The sequence below is a fragment of the Coregonus lavaretus genome, assembly GCF_964263955.1.
Source record: "Coregonus lavaretus genome assembly, chromosome: 9".
NCBI lineage: Eukaryota > Metazoa > Chordata > Actinopteri > Salmoniformes > Salmonidae > Coregonus > Coregonus lavaretus.
The window spans coordinates 36,442,823-36,459,837 of NC_139996.1; the positions used below are offsets into that span (position 1 = coordinate 36,442,823).

The 17,015-nt window shown below is 43.5% G+C and overlaps 1 protein-coding gene across 1 annotated transcript; it reads right to left on the reverse strand.

Annotated features, from left to right (window-relative positions):
- Window positions 1-15,002: 15,002 nt before the first annotated feature.
- Window positions 15,003-16,235, reverse strand: LOC311134543 (uncharacterized protein; the record flags this gene model as incomplete). Its single annotated transcript, XM_084168243.1, has 1 exon — window positions 15,003-16,235. One exon carries the CDS (start codon window positions 16,233-16,235, stop codon window positions 15,003-15,005), a length of 1,233 nt encoding a protein of 410 aa, XP_084024369.1.
- Window positions 16,236-17,015: the final 780 nt, after the last annotated feature.

The following is a 17,015-nucleotide window of genomic DNA, read 5'->3' on the forward strand; positions in this document are numbered from 1 at the left end:
TCATTTACAACTGCGACCTGGCCAAGATAAAGCAAAGTAGTGCAATAAAAACAACACAGAGTTACATATGGGGTAAAAAAAACATAAAGTCAGAAATACAACAGAAAATATATATACAGTGTGTGCAAATGTAGCAAGTTATGGAGGTAAGGCAATAAATAGGCTATAGTGCAGAATAATTACAATAGTATTAACACTGGAATGCTAGATGTGCAAGAGATTATGTGCAAATAGAGATACTGGGGTGCAAAAGAGCAAAATAAATAACAATATAGGGATGAGGTAGTTGGGTGGGCTAATTTCAGATGGGCTGTGTACAGGTGCAGTGATCGGTAAGGTGCTCTGACAACTGATGCTTAAAGTTATTGAGGGAGATAAGAGTCTCCAGCTTCAGAGATTTTTGCAATTCGTTCCAGTCATTGGCAGCAGAGAACTGGAAGGAATGGCGGCCAAAGGAGGTGTTGGCTTTGGGAATGACCAGTGAGATATACCTGCTGGAGCGCAGACTACGGGTGGGTGCTGCTATGGTGACCAATGAGCTAAGATAAGGCGGGGATTTGCCTAGCAGTGATTTATAGATGGCCTGGAGCCAGTGGGTTTGACGACGAACATGTAGTGAGGACCAGCCAACAAGAGCGTACAGGTCACAGTGGTGGGTAGTGTATGGGGCTTTGGAGACAAAACGGATGGCACTGTGATAGACTACATCCAATTTGCTGAGTAGAGTGTTGGAGGCTATTTTGTAAATGACATCGCCGAAGTCAAGGATCGGTAGGATAGTCAGTTTTACGAGGGCATGTTTGGCAGCATGAGTGAAGGAGGCTTTGTTGCGAAATAGGAAGCCGATTCTAGATTTAACTTTGGATTGGAGATTCTTTATGTGAGTCTGGAAGTTGAGTTTACAGTCTAACCAGACACCTAGATATTTGTAGTTGTCCACATACTCTAGGTCAGACCCGTCGAGAGTGGTGATTCTAGTCGGGTGGGCGGGTGCTAGCAGCGTTCGATTGAAAAGCATGCATTTAGTTTTACTAGTGTTTAAGAGCAGTTGAAGGCTACTGAAGGATTGTTGTATGGCATTGAAGCTCGTTTGGAGGTTTGTTAACACAGTGTCCAATGAAGGGCCAGATGTATACAAAATGGTGTCGTCTGCGTAGAGGTGGATCTGAGAGTCACCAGCAGCAAGAGCGACATCATTGATATACACAGAGAAAAGTGTCGGCCCAAGAATTGAACCCTGTGGCACCCCCATAGAGACTGCCATAGGTCCAGACAACAGGCCCTCCGATTTGACACACTGAACTCTATCTGAGAAGTAGTTGGTGAACCAGGCGAGGCAGTCATTTGAGAAACCAAGGCTATTTAGTCTGCCAATAAGAATGCGGTGGTTGACAGAGTCGAAAGCCTTGGCCAGGTCGATGAAGACGGCTGCACAGTACTGTCTATTATCAATCGCGGTTATAATATCGTTTAGGACCTTGAGCGTGGCTGAAGTGCACCCGTGACCAGCTCGGAAACCGGATTGCATAGCGGAGAAGGTACGGTGGTATTCGAAATGGTCGGTGATCTGTTTGTTAACTTGGCTTTCGAATACTTTCGAAAGGCAGGGCAGGATGGATATAGGTCTGTAGCAGTTTGGATCTAGAGTGTCACCCCCTTTGAAGAGGGGGATGACCGCGGCAGCTTTCCAATCTCTGGGGATCTCAGACGTTATGAAAGAGAGGTTGAACAGACTAGTAATAGTGGTTGCGACAATTTCGGCGGCTAGTTTTAGAAAGAAAGGGTCCAGATTGTCTAGCCCAGCTGATTTGTAGGGTGCGTTGGGTACATGGAGCATGGAGCATCATGCAGCAAGGGCGTCAATGTCTTGTTTGAATCATTTAGGCCCACCAGAGGGCGGCCTGGTGACTTTGTTTATTAAAAACTACTGTGTGGATCCAGCTTTTGAGAGAGAAGCAAGATACTGTATATCATTCTTGACATCTTGGAGCATTGCCATTTCCGAACTATGTGAATACAGAGTGTTGTAAAACAGAATTTATGATTATTGTACATTTAGTCACTGCTGTGTTTTTTTATTAATCTATTGTCTATATCAATACATTTTGTATTTTTATTGTATTTTTTCATGTTTATTATGTTCAAAGACTTCTTATTTATCACAGTTTTTGTGTTTTGTGTCAAATCTGCTGGTGAATGACTGTAACTGTGTATGATGATTATGGTGATTGTGTTGTGATGTCCAGGTAACTATTTCAGGGAAGTGAAGTGCCCTCATAATTCCCATAGGAAAATCAAATCAAATCAAAATGAATTTGTCACATGCGCCGAATACAACAGGTGTAGACCTTACCGTGAAATGCTTACTTACAAGCCCTTGACCAACAATGCAGTTTTAAGAAAATAAGAGTTTAGAAAATATTTACTAAACAAACTAAAGTAAAAAAGTAACACAATAAAATAACAATAACGAGGCAATATACAGGGGGTACCGGTACCGAGTCAATGTTCGGGGGTAGTCCGGGTAGCCATTTGATTAATTGTTCAGCAGCCTTATGGCTTGGGGGTAGAAGCTTTTAAGGAGCCTTTTGGGCCTAGACTTGGTGCTCCGGTACTGCTTGCCGTGTGGTAGCAGTACCGACTTGGGTGGCTGGAGTCTTTGACAATGTTTTGGGCCTTCCTCTGACACTGCCTAGTATAGAAGTCCTGGATGGCAGGAACCTTGGTCCCAGTGATGTACTGGGCCATACTCACTACCCTCTGTATCGCCTTACGGTCGGATGCCGAGCAGTTGCCATACCAGGCGGTGATGCAACCGGTCAGGATGCTCTCGGTGGTGCAGCTGTATAACTTTTTGAGGATCTGGGGACCCATGACAAATATTTTCAGTCTCCTGAAGGGGAATAGCGTTGTCGTGCCCTCTTCACAACTGTCTTGATGTGTTTGGACCATGATAGATTGTTGGTGTTGTGGATGCCAAGGAACTTGAAGCTCTCGACCCGCTCCACTACAGCCCCGTCGATGTGAATGGGGCCGTGTTCGGCCCTCCTTTTCCTGTAGTCCACGATCAGCTCCTTTGTCTTTCTCACGTTTGTTGTCCTAGCACCACACTGCCAGGTCTCTGACCTCCGTCCTATAGGCTGTCTCATCATTGTTGGTGATCAGGCCTACCACTGTTGTGTCTTCAGCAAACCTAATGATGTGTAGGAGTCATGCTTGGCCATGCAGTCGTGGGTGAACAGGGAGTACAGGAGGGGACTAAGCACGCACCCCTGAGGATCAGCGTGACAGATGTGTTGTTGCCTACCCTTACCACCTGGGGGCAGCCCAGGTCAGGGAGAGGCTGAAAATGTCAGCGAAGACACTTGCCAGTTGGTCCACGCATGCTCTGAGTACACGTCGTGGTAATCCGTCTGGCCCCTCGGCCTTGTGAATGTTGACCTGTTTAAAGGTCTTATTCACATCAGCTACGGAGAGCGTGATCACACAGTCGTCCGGAAACAGCTGGTGCTCTCATGCATACTTCAGTGTTGCTTGCCTCGAAGCGAGCGTAAAAGGCATTTAGCCAGTCTGGTAGGCTCGTGTCACTGGGCAGCTCGCGGCTGGGTTTCCCTTTGTAGTCCATAATAGTTCGCAAGCCCTGCCACACCCGACAAGCCTCAGAGCCGGTGTGGGAGGATTCAATCTTAGTCCTGTATTGACGCTTTGCCTGTTTGATGGTTCGTCTGAGGGCATAGCGGGATTTCTTCTAAGCGTCCGGATTAGGTTCCGCTCCTTGAAAACGGCAGCTCTAGCCTTTAGCTCGGTGCGGACGTTGCCTGTAATCCATGGCTTCTGGTTGGGATATGTACGTACCGTCACTGTGGGGATGACGTCATTGACACACTTATTGATGAAGCCGGTGACTGAGGTGGTATACTCCTCATTGCCATCGGATGAATCCCGGAACATATTCCAGTCTGTCCTAGCAAAACAGTCCTGTAGCTTAGCATCCGCGTCATCTGACCACTTCCTTATTGAGCGAGTCACTGATACTTCCTGCATTATTTTTTGCTTGTAAGCAGGATTCAGGAGGCTAGAATTATGGTCAGATTTGCCAAATGGAGGTTGAGGGAGAGCTTTGTACGCATCTCTGTGAGGTAAAATGGATTTAAGTGGTCCATTCAAGTGCTAGACCAAACAATGTGTCTGCTATATGTAAAATGTTTAGAATAAAGAATTGGTTAATTCCTCCAGTGTTAGAACTACAGTGTGTTGCTGCATATGATGCCTTGTAGTTGAGGTTCTCTGCCTTCTCTCCCGAGTGGCGCAGTGGTCTAAGGCACTGCATCGCAGTGCTAGTTGTGCCACTAAAGATCCTGGTTCGAATCCAGGCTCTGTCGTAGCCGGCCACGACCGGGAGACCCATGGGGCGGCGCACAATTGGCCCAGCGTCGTCCAGGGTAGGGGAGGGAATGGCCGGCAGGGATGTAACTCAGTTGGTAGAGCATGGTGTTTGCAACGCCAGGGTTGTGGGTTTGATTCCCACGGGGGGTATGACATTTAAAAAATAAATAATAATAATGCATGCACTCACTAACTGTAAGTCTCCCTGGATAAGAGCGTCTGCTAAATGACTTAAATGTAAAATGTGTCTTGGAGACGTCTGTCTGTGCTTGCTCTCTCTCTTTCCTTGTGAGCTGTTTAGCAGAGGACCATCTTCTTGTCACAAAGTGTCCATTGTGTTCTGCTCTGTCTTTGTTGTGTGTTTTCCTTGGATTGCAATACTGCCCCCTGCTTCAAGGCTGGAGCTGACCTTCTGTTCAACAATCAGATATATTCCGCTGTATCTGCATGTGTATCCTCTATTGCCATACTGCTGAATGACTTACCCCTTTGTATTGAGGCTGTGGGTAGTTTTGGTTTAGCAACCAGCCCTACTGTGTGTTTGCATTGTTGTGTGGACTGTGACCTCTCAGTATTGTTTGCAGATCAACCCTCAGCCCTCTAATACTGTAGCTGGGAATGCTTCACCTGCTTTTCATGTTGCATGGCAAATGCATAGAAAGTCAGTCGCTGGTCTTTAAGACATCTCTCATACAAAGTGTTGTGCTCACAATGTCCTCCCACTTCTGTTGTGCAGTGGTGGTTGAGTTTGCATGGAAGTGTAATTATGATGGAACAAGTTGCTGAGACTGTAATAAATACAGTATACAGTGGGGAAAAAAGTATTTAGTCAGCCACCAATTGTGCAAGTTCTCCCACTTAAAAAGATGAGAGAGGCCTGTAATTTTCATCATAGGTACACATCAACTATGACAGACAAATTGAGATTTTTTTTCTCCAGAAAATCACATTGTAGGATTTTTTATGAATTTATTTGCAAATTATGGTGGAAAATAAGTATTTGGTCACCTACAAACAAGCAAGATTTCTGGCTCTCACAGACCTGTAACTTCTTCTTTAAGAGGCTCCTCTGTCCTCCACTCGTTACCTGTATTAATGGCACCTGTTTGAACTTGTTATCAGTATAAAAGACACCTGTCCACAACCTCAAACAGTCACACTCCAAACTCCACTATGGCCAAGACCAAAGAGCTGTCAAAGGACACCAGAAACAAAATTGTAGACCTGCACCAGGCTGGGAAGACTGAATCTGCAATAGGTAAGCAGCTTGGTTTGAAGAAATCAACTGTGGGAGCAATTATTAGGAAATGGAAGACATACAAGACCACTGATAATCTCCCTCGATCTGGGGCTCCACGCAAGATCTCACCCCGTGGGGTGAAAATGATCACAAGAACGGTGAGCAAAAATCCCAGAACCACACGGGGGGACCTAGTGAATGACCTGCAGAGAGCTGGGACCAAAGTAACAAAGCCTACCATCAGTAAAACACTACGCCGCCAGGGACTCAAATCCTGCAGTGCCAGACGTGTCCCCCTGCTTAAGCCAGTACATGTCCAGGCCCGTCTGAAGTTTGCTAGAGTGCATTTGGATGATCCAGAAGAGGATTGGGAGAATGTCATATGGTCAGATGAAACCAAAATAGAACTTTTTGGTAAAAACTCAACTCGTCGTGTTTGGAGGACAAAGAATGCTGAGTTGCATCCAAAGAACACCATACCTACTGTGAAGCATGGGGGTGGAAACATCATGCTTTGGGGCTGTTTTACTGCAAAGGGACCAGGACGACTGATCCGTGTAAAGGAAAGAATGAATGGGGCCATGTATCGTGAGATTTTGAGTGAAAACCTCCTTCCATCAGCAAGGGCATTGAAGATGAAACGTGGCTGGGTCTTTCAGCATGACAATGATCCCAAACACACCGCCCGGGCAACGAAGGAGTGGCTTCGTAAGAAGCATTTCAAGGTCCTGGAGTGGCCTAGCCAGTCTCCAGATCTCAATCCCATAGAAAATCTTTGGAGGGAGTTGAAAGTCCATGTTGCCCAGTGACAGCCCCAAAACATCACTGCTCTAGAGGAGATCTGCATGGAGGAATGGGCCAAAATACCAGCAACAGTGTGTGAAAACCTTGTGAAGACTTACAGAAAACGTTTGACCTGTGTCATTGCCAACAAAGGGTATATAACAAAGTATTGAGAAACTTTTGTTATTGACCAAATACTTATTTTCCACCATAATTTGCAAATAAATTCATGAAAAATCCTACAATGTGATTTTCTGGATTTTTTTTTCTCATTTTGTCTGTCATAGTTGACGTGTACCTATGATGAAAATTACAGGCCTCTCTCATCTTTTTAAGTGGGAGAACTTGCACAATTGATGGCTGACTAAATACTTTTTTTCCCCACTGTATATTTTTTATGTGAACGCTTTTGGAGTCGTACATGTACGTGCGTATGAGTGTATGAGAGTGAATAAGACGGGACGTTTGAATCAGACAGAGGTGTTTGGGAAGAAGAATGTCAGAAAGAGAACGCTCTGTGTCTGCACTTCACTGTGTGAGGCTGTGAGTCTGTGAGCGGGGTGCTAAGTGGGACCATGTAGTAGCACAATGTGGGAGTGTTTTCGACCCTGGCCCAAACTGCCAAATGGCTGCCATTCCTGCCTGTGCATGAAAATAAACAGTGGTTATGCTGGCTGCTCACTGATTGGACACAATGTAATGAGCTGTGAAAGCCCAGTCAGTGGTGTTACACAATGATGGCTCAGCTCTCTCTCTATCTTTAATGAATCCCAGACTTGCCAGTTAGATGTCCCAGTCCCACACATATCTTCATGAATACACTCTTCATATCTACACCATACCTTTCTTTTCCCACATTCTCACATTGCACTTCAATGTGTAGTCTATTATACTGAAGAAACATTTTGTATTGTGACAACTCATCTGTTTGTGCGGTAACAAGTGTGTTGTCTTACTGTGAGACAGTGGGAGAGTTTTATTCTATGTGAGTATGCTTGGCTGATTGGTGACACTGTGAGGGAGAGGGGGAAGATGGCGCTGCAGTGGATAGCAGCTGTCTTTTTTTATTTTTTATTTTTATGCTGATCTTAACTTTTTTTGTACATAATGTCTCCGCCATAATTTCCTATGACCGGAAACTGCTTCTGGACATCAGAACAGCGATCACCAACCTCGATTTGGATGAACATTTTTACTTCAACAAGTCGCCAGCTCTGGACATTCTGCTTAGGGTTGGCAGGTAGCCTCGAATACCGGAGCTGACAAGGTAAAAAAAAAAGGAATAATCTGTCGTTGTTCCCTTGAGCAAGGCACTTAACCCTAATTGCTCCAGGGGGCGCTGTACAATGGAGACCCTGGCCGTGACCCCACTCCCTGCGGGTGTCTAAGGGGGAGTTGGGATATGCAAAAAAAATAAACATTTCCATATAAGCACCCCCAAAATTATTATTATTACTCCAGACCAGGCCCTAATCCCAGGGACTCAAAAGGGAAAGCAGTGGCGAAAGAGAGGCAGGCGAGGCAGCATTCTTACGAGACTACGTTGGCAAGCAAATAGGACGCTATTGCCCTCTGTTAAATTGGCGGAGAACAAACTGGATGATCTCCTTTCGAGACTATCCTATCAATGGGACCTGTAATATCCTATGTTTCTGAGTCGTGGCTGAGTGGCGACATGGATAATATACATTGAGTATACGAAACATTAGTAACACCTGCTCTTTCCATGACATAGACTGACCAGGTGAATCCAGGTGAAAGCTATGATCCCTTATTGATGTCACCTGTTAAACCCACTTCAATCAGTGTAGATGAAGGAGATGAGACAGGTTAAAGAGGAATTGTTAAGCCTTGAGACAATTGAGACATGTATTGTGTGTGTGTGTGAACGATTCAGAGTGAATGGGCAAGACAATAGGTTTAAGTGCCTTTGAACGGGGTATGGTTGTATGTGCCAGGCGTACCGGTTTCAGTGTGTCAAGAACTGCAATGCTGCTGGGTTTTTCACGCTCAGCAGTTTCCCGTGTATCAAGAATGGTCCACCACCCAAACGACATTTAGCCAACTTGACACAACTGTGGGAACCACTGGAGCCAATATTCACACCCCTTGACTTTTTCCACATTTTGTTACGTTACAGCCTTAGTCTAAAATGGATTAAATTGTTTTTTTCCCTCATCAATCTACACACAATACCCCATAATGACAAAGCAAAAACAGGTTTTTATGAATTTTTGCAAATTTATAAAATATAAAAAACTGAAATATTACATTTACATAAGTATTCAGACCCTTTACTCAGTACTTTGTTGAAGCACCTTTGGCAGCGATTACAGCCTCGAGTCTTCTTGGGTATGAAGCTACAAGCTTGGCACACCTGTATTTGGGGAGTTTCTCCCATTCTTCTCTGCAGATCCTCTCAAGCTCTGTCAGGTTGGATGGGGAGCGTCGCTGCACTGCTATTTTCAGGTCTCTCCAGAGATGTTCGATTGGGTTCACGTCTGGGCTCTGGTTGGGCCATTTAAGGCCATTCAGAGACTTGTTCAAAAGCCACTCCTGCGTTGTCTTGGCTGTGTGCTTAGGGTTGTTGTCCTGTTGAAAGGTGAACCGTCGCCTCAGTCTGAGGTCCTGAGCGCTCTGGAGCAGGTTTTCATCAATGATCTCTCTGTACTTTGATCTGTTCATCTTTCCCTCGATCCTGACTAGTCTCCCAGTCCCTGCTGCTGAAAAACATCCCCACAGCATGATGCTGCCACCACCATGCTTCACCGTAGGGATGGTGCCAGGTTTCCTCCAGACGTGACGCCTGGCATTCAGGCCAAAGAGTTCAATCTTGGTTACCTCAGACCAGAGAATCTTGATTCTCATGGTCTGAGAGTCTTTAGGTGCCTTTTGGCAAACTCCAAGCGGGCTGTCATGTGCCTTTTACTGAGGAGTGGCTTACGTCTAGCCACTCTACCACAAAGGCCTGATTGGTGGAGTGCTGCAGAGATGGTTGTCTTTCTCCCATCTCCACAGAGGAACTCTAGAGCTCTGTCAGGTCACCTCCCTGACCAAGGCCCTTCTCAGTTTGGCCGGGCGGCCAGCTCTAGGAAGAGTCTTGGTGGTTCCAAACGTCTTCCATTTAAGAATGATGGAGGCCATTGTGTTCTTGGGGATCTTCAATGCTGCAGACAATTTTTGGTACGCTTCCCCAGATCTTTGCTTCGACACAATCCTGTCTTGGAGCTTGGTTTTTGCTCTGACATGCACTGGCAACTGTGGGGCCTTATATAGACAGATATGTGCCTTTCCAAATCATGTCAAATCAATATAATTTACCACAGGTGGACTCCAATCAAGTTGTAGAAACATCTCAAGGATGATCAATAGAAACAGCATGCACCTGAGCTCAATTTTGAGTCTCATAGCAAAGGGTCTGAATACTTATCTAAAAACCTGTTTTCGCTTTGTCATTATGGGGTATTGTGTGTAGATTGCTGAGGATTATCTATTTATTTAATCAAATTTAGAATAAGGCTGTAACGTAACAAAATGTGGAAAACAAAAGTTACAGTACCTCAACCAGAAGCCATGGATTACAGGCAACATCCGCACTGAGCTAAATGCTAGAGCTGACGCTTTCATCAGATTCAATATTACTACGCTGGCTCTGATGCTCGACGGATGAGGCGGGCTTGCAAACTATCACGGATTACAAAGGAAAACCTAGCCGTGAGCTGCCCAGTGACATGTGCCTACCAGACGAGCTAAATGCCTTCTATATTCTCTTTGAGACAAGCAACACTGAACCATGCATGAGAGCACCAGCTGTTCCAGACAACTGTGTGATCTGGCTCTCCGTAGCCGATGTGAGTGAGACCTTTAAACAGGTTAACATTCTCAAGGCCGCGGGGCCAGACGGAATACCAGAACGCGTATTCAGAGCATGCGCTTACCAGCTGGCAAGTGTCTTCACTGACATTTTCAACCTATCCCTGACCCGGTCTATAATACCAACTTGTTTCAAGCAGACTACCATAGTCCCTGTGCCCAAGACTGCCAAGGTAACCTGGAAAAAATAAGGCAACGGTAAACATGTCGTCCCCCACGAATGATGCAGTTAATTACTATAGCTCCTGCCTTGGGCCAATCAGTGTAATTTTGTAAATATCGTATCTCTACGGCAAGACTCATCATTCACCGAAGTTTTGTCTAAATCGGCCCAGTGCTGTCTGAGACATCGCATGTGACTATCAAATTTCAGTTAATTACTATAGCTCCCACCTTGAGACAATCAGTGTAATTTTACACTGATTTTATTTTATTTATTTATTTTATTTGATAATTGCCGGATCTCTATGGCAAGACGCATCATTCACCCAAGTATCATCAAAATCAGGCCAGTGCTTTCTGAGATATTGCGTGTGACTAACAAACGTACAGAGACAGATCCACAGTCCCCTCCCCAATTTCATTGTGGGGGACAATGACTATCGCCCCATAGTACTCTCATTTATAGCCATGAAATGCTTTTAACGGCTAGTCATGGCTCACATCATCCCAGACACCCTGGACCCACTCCAATTCGCATACTGCCCCAACAGATCCACAGATGACGCAATATATTTTGCACTCCACACTGCCCTCACCCACCTGGACAAGAGGAATACGTATGTAAGAATGCTGTTCAATGACTACAGCTCAGCATTCAACAACATAGTCCCTTCCAAGCTCATCACCAAGCTCAGGACCCTGGGACTGAACACCTCACTCTGCAACTGGATCCTGGACGGGCGCCCCCAGGTGGTGAAGCAAGTGACAAATCGAATGTGATTTGGGAGAGTTTTTTATTATACCTGAGTATTTTGGGCTGGTTAGTGACTGTAGGCTAGTAATGGGAGGTGGGTGGAGGTGTACCTCTAAAATGTCAGTGACTATTTAAATTGTTCATCTTGAGAGTTTGTGAAGAGTGTCTGCAGAAGTGGAGCTATAGATTCCAAAGTAGCCTAGTAACTGAAACTATTTTGTGGATGTTGGTACCCAGTTTAAGTGCAGGGTTCATGAAAGAGGACTTTAAATCTGCAAATGTAGTTTGCAGCTGTAAGTGGTTCGCACAAAGCCTTTGGCTTCCTCACATGTACTGAAGGAAAATAGTATTATCAAAGCCAGCTGATTCCTATAATCCTCTTCAAATTATGGTTATTTGTGTATGATTTGTAAGGCAAAAAAACTATATTGAAAAGTTTGTTTTTGAAAAGCGTTTGGTCGTTCGCTTCAAAATCATATTTTCATGGTTTGATCCACTCAGGTAATCATGCCATTTACTATGTAGGTCCATCTGTGTGGGTTTTACTGTGGTAATCCTTAGTATCTATTTTTTTGTAATGGATTTATGTCTATATGCTTTTGGATATTGCTGCCTCTGTCATCTGAGAGCATTTTAAAAACAGAGTTTTGTCTGTTTGTGTGTGTCATTGTATGTGTTCATTCCATGCTCAGTGTTTGTGCATGTCAGAATATGTGTGCGTGTGTGTTTGTGTGCATGTTAGTTTGTGTATACTGTAAACATTGTCAGCAGCATGCATATGCCTGGTGGATATCTGAGGTCGATGATTATGTATAAAGTTGTGTGCCAGGAAACATAACTTGATTAGCAGCTAATGTTCCTAGCAGCGAGCCCATCAATCTTCATCACGGCCCTGCCTTCCTCTTGTGCTGAGTGTGTATTTGGACAAGTGTAGTTGGTTTATGTAGATAGTGAAAAAATATAATAAACATGTAGATTAAACCCCTTTTAAAGCTAGCGGTATTAAATGGCATGATTTAGTGCAGAATGGAGGCCTGATTGCACATGAAATGAGAGTGATGACACTTTCCAAGACTGGCTCTATTTCTCTCACTCTATTTGACCCCACGCTGATTCATCAAGCCTTGTCAACTCAAGTATCAAATGAATTATGGTGAGGAGATTCAACTTTGATTCAGAGAGCTGTGAGTGTGAACCACACACTAAACCCTACACAATATAATATATATGCCTCACTACACCACCATTCACCCCTAGAAATCCTCTCATCCACCCATATTTCTTTCCTGTCAGCCCTCCATTTTACTATTGCAGTCTTGTCCCACTAAATGATATGGAGTCTCTTCCTCGTAGGTGGTCTGACTATTGGTTAGAGGAAAGAGTAGCCAACAGATGATTTTAGGAGTTACTGAATCCACACAATTCAGTGAACTGACCTGATTACCTACAATTTAGGTCTTGAAAAATAAATTGACAGACATCAGTGTTTCAGTCTGAAATGGTGCACTATTGCAATTGATCTGGTTGTTATTAGAGTGTAGATGTGTAGTATGAAAATGTATGCACTCACTAACTGTAAGTCGCTCTGGATAAGAGTGTCTGCTAAATGACTAAAATGTAAAATGTAAATGTAATATATAATTAAAGAGAAAAATGTGCCTCATTCAGAGAGATTTCAGATTTGTTTCCCATTAAAATAAATAAGAATGAGAGGACTACCTCTTGAGTCTGAAGCCCAAATAAGGATAATTTTTCAATTCAAGCACTTAGAGGGGTCAACAGACTCTTATTCATCATTTATTTGTGCAATGCCTTAGAAATAGAGATCGGAGTGCAGAACAGTTGAGCCACTGGGTGGCACTAGAACATTCAGCTATCCTGTTGTGTTTGTGTCTCGAGATCATTACTCTCTCCGATTGACTAACTTTACAGTTGTTGGTTGAAGAGTTTTCTCTAGAGACTAGAAATTATTCATAATATATGCTGACATCATAAGGCTTAGAAGTCATGATGTTAGGGAGTGATATCTCAGACTAGTAGAAGTGTGTTTAAATGTGAACTGAGCTTAGTTTTCAATCATTTACTTAGGCTGCGTTTAGACAGGCAACCCAATTCTGATCTTTTTTCTACTAATTGGTCTTTTGGACCAATCACATCAGATTTTTTCACATCAGATCTTTTTCAGAGCTGATCTGATTTGTCAAAAGACCAATTAGTGAAAAAGAATCGGAATTTGTCACAATAATTCAATCAGAATAACATTGAGAAAGACGTTTTTCATATTTTTATAAAATGCACGAATTTCAGGAAAAAGTAACCATTTTGTGTGCAGCACATTGATTTAAATAAATAATTATAAACAAAAGATGATGTCGTTTCAGATGCTTAGTTCTTGTTTGTTGAGGATCCTCAGTTTAGCAGAGCCACAGTATCTTACAGAAAGTCCTACAGAATCTGTCAATAGAGTTGAAGACTAAATGTGCTGAAGACTGTTAGGGATTGTAACCTCTTTTCCTCCTCAAAGGTTTTCAGCATGACGTTTTATTTACACATCTGACCAAAAGAATCCTATACACAGGAAATGCTTGTGATTGTGAGTTCCTCTCCTCAAATGTGGGGAAGTTTATTTATTTCCACAGACATTCCTGATTTGCACTCTCAAGGTCTGCAGTGAAGGTTTCAGAAGAGTATAAATGTAAGCTATATTTAGAAGTAGGAGTTTGGGCTAAGAGTTTTCATGATTATGTTGTCAATAATGCTCTGATTTCATGCAGGTGTCATAACAAAACCCTACAAACCCACTGCTTATTTATGCGACTGTATACAGTATGCAACTTTACAGTTCTATACCATAACAACTTTCATTCACTGTAAATCACATAGTGGCCTCAAGGAAACAGATGGCAATGCTCTGGTTGATACAGTATTTGTGTTAACAATACTTTTTGCAATGGGGAATTTGTTAAACTGGTAAACAAATGTATGTTTACAGGTGCCCATAGCTCTAATCCTGATGCATTAGGCATATGTACTGTGGGTCATGAAAAAGTTTAACTTTTCCCTTCATAATTTAGGCTATTATTCCAAGGTGTAATTCTGTATGAGGGAGAGCATTGAAGACCAGCTGAAGGGCTATACTGAAGAATGCATGACCAAATGTAATGATCTTCAAGTTTTATAGACTAAGATTGGATGTGTTACATTGCAATGTCCTGAATTTACTTTTGAGAATTTTCATAGAATTAAATCAAGCTGATGTGCAATGTATTATTTTAGTTTATTACGGTTTCATTTTACATTCAAGATGGAAAAAGAAATATATAATTTTACAAAGTTATTTTCAGCTACCATAAAGCTACCACTTTAACATTGAAATTTAACACAGGAGGTTCAGCACAGAATATAACTCACACAACAGTCAAATGGCAGGCACTTCGATGACAAGCTCAGAGCTACTACATATGAAACCATAATTTTCATAAACATTTACATTTACTAAAACAACATCCATAAACTCTTGAGGGCTTTTCGTCAACTGCAACGGTATTTTAGGCGCACCTGCTCATGGGAAGAGAAAGTAGCCTAAAAATCAGAATCATAGGCCTAAATATAATCATAATTGGTTCATCATTATAGTGCTGATAGGCTCTTGATCATATGATTGTAGAAGTCCAATTATTAATATCATATTCTCTCTTCCCACTGTACGAAAATGTTGGCACTAGTGCGTAATATCTTCCATTAGGTTTATTCTTTAGATGTTCCCATTACATCACAGGACCCCTCGTTTGTACATCACTTTGCCTATTTGAAATGTAGGACTTTCTCAGGGCACGTGAATGATAAGTAAGAGCAAAGAGGGAATCCCATCTGGTACAGCTGATGCGTGCGCGCACCCAAGATGACAGACGAATTGAATGGGTGACTTTCGGGGTCCAAGCCTGTCTCTGCTGTCACACCAACGCTGCTTTTGTGCATTTGGTTTCCATTTTTTGATAAGATACTGTCTATGCTAAAACATTTAGATTTGTCCGTTGCTCTGCTTGGGACAGTGGGTATAACATCCTTTGTTCTGCACAGAATAGATGAGTTCAAGTTCACCGCGCAACCGGACAGGATAGGAGACCCGTTCTCCCTCCCATCAAATGCTAGTCTGCTGCTGTCTGGTTCAACCTCGTGGAGTGAAGACGCTCCTGAAAGATGCGCTGCGTCCAACCAGACCCTGTGGTCCTGAACGGGTATGCACCTTGGACCGAGGCGCGCGTCAGTGGATTGATTGCAGTGTATGTCCTGCATGGATTCAATTTGGATTTGATTGTGCACATTTAATTTTGGGCCATGGACAGACCCACTTTGCTGCATCCCAACATTGTTGAACTCACCAACAACATATTTTAAATCTGAACATTGCTCATAATATCTATGCTGTTGTTCCATCTCAGTGCCCACCACAGCCCTCTCTACAGCTGAAATAGGCCTACCCATCCTCCTCAGGTGAGCATCAGTTGGAAGTTTAGACCCTGCCGGGTTCGAGGAGACCGGACCTCTGTTCCTCTTGTGAGTAGTTTTGGACTCTGCTGTCTCTTGGCCCTTTAGTTTTCTCTTCCTCCGTCTATAGTTTCCGTGGTCGAACATGTCCAGACACTTGGTGTCTAAAGTCCAGTAGCTGCCTTTCCCGGGCCGGCCCTTCTCTCTCGGTACCTTGATGAAACAGTCATTTAGAGAGAGGTTGTGGCGGATTGAGTTCTGCCAGCCCTGCTTGTTTTCATGGTAAAAAGGGAAGTGGTCCATGATAAACTGATAAATGCCGCTCAGCGTTGCACGCTTGTCTGGCGCGCCCTTGATGGCCATTGCAATAAGTGCAATGTAGCTGTATGGAGGTTTTTGCGGAGGTTCCTGCCGAGTCGGGATGAAACCCAAAGCGGGAAGAATGGTACCGCCGTCACCTCCATATAAGTAAATCAAGGAGGAATTGGAGAGATTGAGCGCCGAGGGTGGCACTCCAAGCTGCGGCACTCGGCTGTGGTACAGGCTCATGACGCTGGAGCACTAACTGCTTCGCAAAGAACTGTAGCCCGTAGAGAGAGCTGCTCTTGGAATGATGGGCTCCCGCTGCGTCCCTGCCTCATGAGTCTAAAAATGTTAAATAATTGTCGTACGTTTGCTGTTTTATGTTGACTTTGCACTGGAAAATAAATAGTCGATCATAAACACTCGTTGTGTTTTCAGCCCACCCACATTAATTAAAATTTCATTGCCGAAAGCAGCTCTCTCCCGGCGTGTCCCCTGCGTACCAGCCAATGGTGTGCTTGGTTATTCCCTCATTTGTTTATAGAATTAGTCTGTTGATAAGTCTGCCCACCCAAGTTGAATCAAGCTGTGTTTATTTGGAAAAATTTCCGGGCACCCAATACATAAACGCACTGATCTGATGTTTGAAATATCACGTCCACCCTTGACGCTCAAAGTTGCTCACACAGAGAGAACAAGCAAACGGCCGAGTTCTTTCTGGAAGTTGCTGTGGGTTACTTGAAATGAAAACAAAGTGTATAAAAGGAAAATAACTTAAACAATTGTATTTTAACTCATGTTGTGTCAGTCCCCCTAAATTAGGAATAAAAAAGAGAGAAGGTATAGCCTATCATTTACTAATTTAATCCCCAGACCTGCATGGTGTCGATATGCACAGCTTTTATTTCATTTATTGCAATACATAAAAATATACTTTAGGTAATTGTTTTATAATGGAGCATATCCCTCTGCTATACAGCTTGAAATCACAGTGTTTTAACGGTTTTATCAAGAGATGAGCGAGAA